The sequence below is a fragment of the Cydia amplana genome, chromosome 2 (genome assembly GCF_948474715.1).
Source record: "Cydia amplana chromosome 2, ilCydAmpl1.1, whole genome shotgun sequence".
NCBI classification, from domain to species: Eukaryota; Metazoa; Arthropoda; class Insecta; order Lepidoptera; family Tortricidae; genus Cydia; species Cydia amplana.
Genome location: NC_086070.1, coordinates 18,329,766 through 18,337,325, shown reverse-complemented (window position 1 = coordinate 18,337,325; position 7,560 = coordinate 18,329,766). Strand labels below are relative to the sequence as shown.

Sequence of the window (7,560 nt, the reverse complement as noted above, 5' to 3'; positions counted from 1 at the left end):
CTTCTGACGGAAGGGGCAGTATTTTCACGGAAATTTACGATGTCTTATTGCTATTTCAGTCAGTCGCGGTACAAAAAGTACTGACATTGACTGAAGTAGCATGTCAAATACGAATGTTTCCGAGAAAATACGATGGAAACAATTATGCACTACATACTACATCTGTAGGTACGAGTCAGCAACAGAAGTTGCTAAGCGGGCGTGATGTTCAAAATTACCCTGACACGCTCTTATTCTCTTAAGATCGGTTTTCCTAGGATAGCGGTGCCGTCATATAGCGGCCGTCTCCATACTAAATAATACGGCTAAATATGGATGTCGTAGTATTTGTATGGAGACGGCCGCTACATGACGGCACCGTTTTCGGAGGAAACCAGAGCTTTACCGATAAAGTCGCGTCGAGATTATTTTAAACACCTCGCCCGCTTAGCAACTGCTGCTGCTGAAGGTATGCTAATACCTATCTAAAATGTTATTGTCAGGGTTGAGCTGGAATTCGAGTCAGTCAAAAGTTGTGACCTACCACCAAATGTTCTCTTGACAGCAAACGATGGCTATGTCACGACCAAATCAAATAAGCCGTAAGACTCTTCACGTGGATGATTGGGTTCATATAACCCCGAGTACAAACAACAGACGATACTTATGTACTAGACATAACTTATAACTCGGAGTGCCTCGCAAGGATCCTGCTCTCGAGGTCCTGGTGCAGCTTCTCCACCTTACGAGAGTGTTTCTTGATCATCTGCTGCTGCTCGTCGAAGTGGTCCACCTTGTCGCCAGCCGCCGCTATCTGTATATATACATATTTCATATTATAAAGGCGTTGTAAGAAAAAGAAGAGAAGCTTTGCGAGAAGTTACGTTAAGTGCGGGTAACTTTGATTGACCTAGTAGCATGATCATGCATTTAGCAGCAAGGCTCGGAAACTGGTTAAATTTCCAAACCGTTATCATTTACTTGGCCAAAACCTTTTAATTTCGGTTTGCTCGATAAACCGTTATTTTTCTTGTCAGATTAAACAGTTTAGAACAATAAAAACCGGGTTCTTCCTGTCTCCCAAACCGGTTTATTTAGGTTACAATAAAGTTCTTAAAACGTCGGCGTCGCGTTCTTATGAAAGTTCGGAGGAAATCCGAAATAAACCGATATTTACCGGTATTTTATAAACTGGTTCCGAGTCTTGTTATAGCAGAAATAATGATTATGTATATGCACTATGCAGAAACACTTTGAAAATGTTTATTTCTATGTGCATTCAACGTTTTACAATATTTCAAAGTTACCTGCATTCTTACATGACTGCAATTTTCATTTTGTAAAAACTTGAATAAAGCATATGAAAGTAAGTAAAACTACCATTGATATAGTATAAAGAACTGGATACCCAATCAGCCGCCAAAAATGGCCCCACAAAAGTGATGTCAAAACAGATCATGCATTACTTTTTCGTTTAGTCTTGTTTGAAACGCTCAAATGTGAAGTTGTCAACAATTACGAAATGTGCCGTTAAAATATGTAAAAATAACAATGATAAAACAAGGAAAAAGGATGGAATGTATTTCTTTCGGTTAGTTCTTTGGATAGCATTACATAATTTATGTAATCTGGTGGTAATTTTATGGTTTTGAATAAATTAATTTGTTAGTACCAAAGAAGGGATGTCAAGGAACAAAATTCTATTGAGTTGATGTGAGGTCAATATTTTTTTATATTTTTATATGGAATTCATAAGAAATAATATTATGTTTAAATTGAAGATTTCCAAGAAAACCTATGCGACGTGCAAAGTGGACTGCTATTTAATTATAGCAAGAGATAGGGGTGATGCAGTTTTAAACAAGGCAAAACGGCACTTGTGTGTTTGGCCCATTTCCCTGTTTCCGACATATACACCACCAATAAGGGCTTATATCGACTAACTGTAAATGCTAAACCTGTCGGAACACAGTGACAACCACAGGATTTTTTTTTATAAAGTATAGGTAGACTTTATAAAAAAAATCCAATCAGTATCTAAATGTCCCCGTGCACCCGTGCTATGAGTAAATGTAGATCTTAAATACACAGTTATTTAATAAGTAGAATTTATTTCAAGGAAATTAGTATTTAAAGACGTATACTTACGAATTAAAAATTTAATTTGTTTGAATTTGAACCACGAATTAATTTTATTTGAGCTCCCGATTAAATTAAATTTGTTTTATTTATTACTTCAATTTTAATATTTTCCTGTACAGTAATACATATTAAAGTGTACCAAAGTGACTCCATTCGTTCATTATTCTCGTTTGACGTTGTTTGACGTAAATACGTTACGTTTAGTGCCATCGGACTAAATTTTTTAACAGTGTTGGTACTTATGTTTGCAAATTTGACACTTAATGCTTACGACATTAAGCTCTTTTCTGTACGAAACATTTATCTTGACTCAAAATTTACGTAAGCGTTTTTATCATCAATGCAAATGGTGCGAAACGTCATTGGGATCCACATTTCTTGACGTTTTTGTTCTGCTTTGTGTGTCTATTTCTTTTATATTAAGTCAGTGAAAACTACGAACGGAATTCCGCTCATTTGTTAGTAAGCAAAGGAAACAAATAGTAACCTTGCTGTGATGCTTATCGAAGTTGTTTACGTGGTCTGCTTGGATGTGGCGCAGTTTCAGCAGCCTGGACTCATAGTGCTGCAGCTCGACCTGCAAACCAACATCACTTAACACTCAATTATAGATCTTTAGAATTTATTTATAATTTATAACAACAAGTTTACAATTTCTCATTTTAATCCTTTTCCAGGCATAGTACGATTTATCGACCACATACGCGCAAATATAATTTCAACCTTAGCATACCGATTTAAGGTTCAAATTTGGTCTTTAGCAAAATGTCTTCAAATTAATCATCAAAGCTGGATTAATTGGAATAAATTTGGATTTTTTGGAAAAACTGTAGATTGGTGCAGCCTGGAAAAGGGTTAAAGAGGTCGCCACAGCTTTTAGATCAGGCAATAAGGTTAGGAGTCTTATTTAACTTCAGAAAGTTGCTTAACGCAATTTTAAGTGTTTTAGTAAACCTAATTACCTTCAAAGATTCAAGTTCATCTACAGTGAAGTTGGCGGCTGTAGCTATTTTCCATAGTCCTTGTACTTTGGGCTCAATGAATTCTTTGTTATTAGGACCTACAAGATAAAACATGATAAATCTTTTTATTATACTACAATGGGGGCAAACAATAGGTTTTATACTATTATCGTTCAAAGGTTGTGAGGAGAACTTGACCCAAGAAAGGTTGAAAAACCCTGATGATTGCCACCTGCCAATGAATATTAACATTCATACTTATTTTTAGTAAGACAGCTATTTTACAGGTACAGTCACCAGCATAAATAAATGACTATGGGCAGCCGTGCAAAAATATCTGATGCTCCATTGGAGGCATAAGTATATGACGACACTACCTCGGTAAAAATATGTGATCCTTTGTGACCAGCAAAAATATCGTTAGTCCGTATCCGCATAAATATCGGATCGGGTCGCTTAAAAATATTTGATTACTCATAAAATTCAAAATTATGTGATTACTCTCATCTGGAATAAATATCTCTTCACTGTAAAAGCAAATACATCGGATGGACGACAGACCGCCTATTTATCTGACACGTTGGAAAATCACAAATATGTTATCGACCTTTAAAGACGAACCATACATGTTTGGTATAGAGTGGTAAATTGTATAAAGTGATTTGACAATTCACGAAAAGAGTGCCGACTTGTCATTGTATATGTCTGTCTCACATTATATTCTATCATCGATTTGACGGAATAAACTGGATATAATTTTGAATTGTAACGTATTGCAATCATGAATCTAGTATATAACTGGATCTGGCATGAGGGGTGGGGGAAATGACAAAACGGGATAGTCTTATGTATCTTTCAGTAGGAGTAGCAGCGAAAGCGCTACTATTGTTTGTCCTTGTCAGTCTCACAGGTTGACCTCTCCATCATTCTTTTTTATGTAAGAAGGAGGTTTATTACACATTGTCTATTAAAAGTCTACCTGAATTATGTCACAATTTAAAATTGCAAATGAAATATGTGAGACAGACATATGCAATGACAAGTCTGCACTCTTTTCGTGAATTGTCAAATCACTTTAAACAATGTAAGGCTCTATGTGCTATCCAGGTATGGTTCGTTTTTGCCGATTGATGACATATTTGATAATTTCGTGTCAGATATATAGGCGGTCCGTCTGCCATCCGATGTATTTGCATTCACATTGGAGAGATATTTATGCCAGATGAGAATAATCACATAATTTTGATTTTTATGAGTAATCAAATATTTTTAAGGGATCCGATCCGATATTTATGCGGATACAGAGTAACGATGTTTTTGCCGGCCACAAAGCATCACATATTTTTACCGAGGTAGTGTCGTCATATACTTATGCCTCCAATGGAGCATCAGATATTTTTGCACGGCTGCCCACAGTCATATATTTTTGCTGGTGACTGTACACAGCTACCAAGGGCCATTACCTCTGGCTGTCATCCTCTGAAGTCTGTCATATCCGTCCCTCAGACCTCTGTGTTTGTCTCTTACTAAATTTGCTGCATCAAGGTAATCCTTCTGGCCAATTTCATTGTTTTTTGTCTGGAAATTAATTTCATTGAATTTGTCCAATTCTTCCTCATTGACAGCATCTAAAACATCAGAAAAATAGAAATCTTTTACGGAAAAGTTACTAATATTTATGAATATGTATGAGTGAGGCCAGAATTTTCAATATAGGTGATATAGGAGGCCAACAAGCAGATGAATCACCTGATGGTAAGCAATTACCATCGCCTATGGACACCCACAACACCAGAGATTATTAATATTGCTTATAAATACCAGTAATATGACAATTGAAAAATTACATAACTATGAATGGCAGAGATATCTGTATTAGACAAAAATATCTGTATTTTAGACATACTTTTAAAGCTATCACTCTTAATATTATCAACATTATTGAGCAGGTCATAATATTGGTCTATCTTCTCCTGGTGGTGGCTGAACTCCTCTTTCAGAGCAGCTAGCTCTTCGCTGGTGAAGCCTGACGCTTCTGCCTTTGACCAGAGCATGTTCAACTTCTTGTCTTTGAAAATGCTCCTGTTGATATGGTCATCCAATGCAGAGTTGTGAGCCTGCAAATTATTTTCCAGTTATGATTGTCTTTGATTATAAGGATAACATAACACAAGCCATATTGAGCTCACTGTGGGCCTAGCTCAATTCATATAAGATTCAAGCCTCATATTGTTTATTTATTTATAATGACATTTTAAAATAAATTTGGTTGTGACTAAGATATTGAACTAATAACTAACTAGAGATAACCCTGCCATTGTTATCAATAGTATAATGTATGTATCAGTTCACCATACAATGAACTCTGTAAACTCTATCAATACTAAAGAAAAAATTATACTCATATAATAATATTTATATTATATGACAAATGATACGAAATTTGAGTGAACTTGGTCTGAATTATTATTCATTTAGATAAAAGATTTTTATTCGTGACGTTCACAAAACATGTACGAACATGTACAGACAACAACAGCAAGAACAGAAGAGAACAATAAGTGTGCTTCACGAAATGGACCCAACTCAGCATAATGCTATAAAGCCAGCGCTGGTCTTCCGTAGGGCCCATTCGGTGATGCCACGACAGATAACATAAAAAGATACATATTAAAACATTTGCAAAAGATACACAGAAGAAGTAATTAAGAAAACAGAGAATACAAAAATGTATACATGAAAACGAATTAAGAATACAAACAAAACAAAAAGAAAAGAAAAACATAAACATAGACAAAAATTTATAATAGACGTAAAATTATGAACGCGACCATACCATGCGTCAACGCTTGCCTGCAGCTGCTAGGCATTTAGTGTAACGCCACTTTTAACCCTTCATATCTTCGATCAACTCACTCGCACTATTTCCCCTCTGCCTAGGTACAAGATCAACTGATCTAGCGGGGGTAATAAAACTAGTTGCGCTCGGATTGACCGACTAGACCGAGTCCAGACGCGCGAGTGAACACAGCAGCAGAAAAAATAATAATTGCTCGGTTTTTTGTTGTAAAAAGAGGTTGGGGACATCAAATTTACAAAAAGAAGGTGTTACATTTCACATGTAATATTTTTTTTACATATCATACGTTTCATTACATTTAAACACAATTATTATATTTTAGTCTCATGAAATTGTTGGATTTATCGATTTTGCTCGCCCAGTACAAATTGCGGATCGGTCGAGCGACAAATCCGACTTCTCATCTCTCAGAATACAATAACATTCTTCGACGAAAATGTGTTAGTGTTGCGTAGTGCGTGTTGTGACACTTGTGACTCATCCGTACACAAAAAGAGATCGAGGTTTGCAAGATTTGTCTTTGACGTGTGTCATTTTCTATGTATTTGTGTCGTCATTACAGATTGGATTTTGTATGTAAGTGTGTGAGAAGTGCGACTGTGTGCACGTTCCCCCCTGCGAAAAATGGCAGAATGATTTGAATGTCAAGATATCGCTTGGGCCTATCCCTTCCGACGTGTCGGAAGCCCGTGTTGATCGAAGCTTCATATGATGTCAGTGACGTTAAGGGGCGTCAACAATAAAAAATCATAACATATGCTCCTTATATTTTTGTTGCTTACTGGGTGGTCCTTGACCTTGCCTCCTGAGTGGTCGTCAAAGTGTTCCCGAAGGCCATAAACAGTCATGATGTTGGTGAGCTTCCGCCGCAGCTCCGCCTCCTTCCACCCCTCCTTGTCGCCCCCTTCGCTCTTCACGCGTTTATAAGTCACTTCTTCTTTGTCGTGTATCATCAAATCACTATACAGTGATTGTAGTTTCGGCTCGCTTAAGCGCTGTAATCAAAGGAATAATAGTGAGAACTGTATGCTTATTAGTTTCTTTGGATGTCGTAAACAATAGAAGCTTTATTTACCTGCTTGGCTTTCGTCCACAAAATATTAAGCTTGTTCATTCTGAACGGTTTCTCTAAAGTTCTAAAATCAACCTTTTTGTTCTTCTGCTTTTCATTAGCATTTTTTGAGTACTTGTTTTCACATAAAACAAAACTAAGCAAGAGCAACAGTATAAAACATTGCAATGATTTTGTAAGCACGAGTTTCATGGTGGCCAAAAGTTATTATGTCATTCACGTAAAAAATATGATTATATCAGATATTTATAATTAGCTGTCGCGTATTCTAATTACTTTTCATTTCAACGAACTAAATTGAGATGATATAAACACACATCAATACCGCTGGTCTTCCAAATCGTTATCTGGATGAATGACAGATTTTTGACGTCAATATTACCGGTGCTACCAGTATTAAAAATTGATTTTATGGTATTTATAGACGGCCGTACTAGACCGCGATCTTTATGTGGTCTGTTTCACGCAAGGCCCCAACGTTATCTGTTCTCTTTGACGGCGCAGCAACTATAGCTGGTCAACCAAATCTTGTCAGTAAAAAAAGG

At 36.5% G+C, this 7,560-nt stretch overlaps 1 protein-coding gene across 2 annotated transcripts; it reads right to left on the bottom strand.

Annotated features, from left to right (window-relative positions):
* Positions 1–650: 650 nt before the first annotated feature.
* LOC134659338 (alpha-2-macroglobulin receptor-associated protein) lies at positions 651–7,278 on the bottom strand. 2 transcript variants are annotated; one of them, XM_063515013.1, is made up of 7 exons: positions 7,019–7,278; positions 6,726–6,938; positions 4,990–5,200; positions 4,547–4,711; positions 3,084–3,181; positions 2,639–2,698; positions 651–793 (listed from the first exon to the last, which is right to left on the bottom strand). In XM_063515013.1, the coding sequence occupies exons 1-7, from the start codon at positions 7,205–7,207 to the stop codon at positions 662–664; spliced, it is 1,068 nt and encodes a 355-aa protein (XP_063371083.1). In that variant the 5' UTR covers positions 7,208–7,278; the 3' UTR covers positions 651–661. The 2 variants fall into 2 exon arrangements, with proteins under 2 accessions (XP_063371083.1, XP_063371075.1); XM_063515005.1 differs by having other exon boundaries at positions 2,609–2,698; positions 7,019–7,276.
* Between the last annotated feature and the right edge of the window lie 282 nt (positions 7,279–7,560).

Excerpts from the sequence above, each read along its gene's own strand:
- LOC134659338 (XM_063515005.1), bottom strand. The coding sequence starts at position 7,207 with ATGAAACTCGTGCTTACAAAATCATTGCAATGTTTTATACTGTTGCTC. Across the intron at positions 6,939-7,018 it reads TGTGGACGAAAGCCAAGCAG|CGCTTAAGCGAGCCGAAACT; the intron begins GTAAATAAAGCT and ends CTTTGATTACAG. Across the intron at positions 4,712-4,989 it reads TAAGAGTGATAGCTTTAAAA|ATGCTGTCAATGAGGAAGAA; the intron begins GTATGTCTAAAA and ends CTGATGTTTTAG.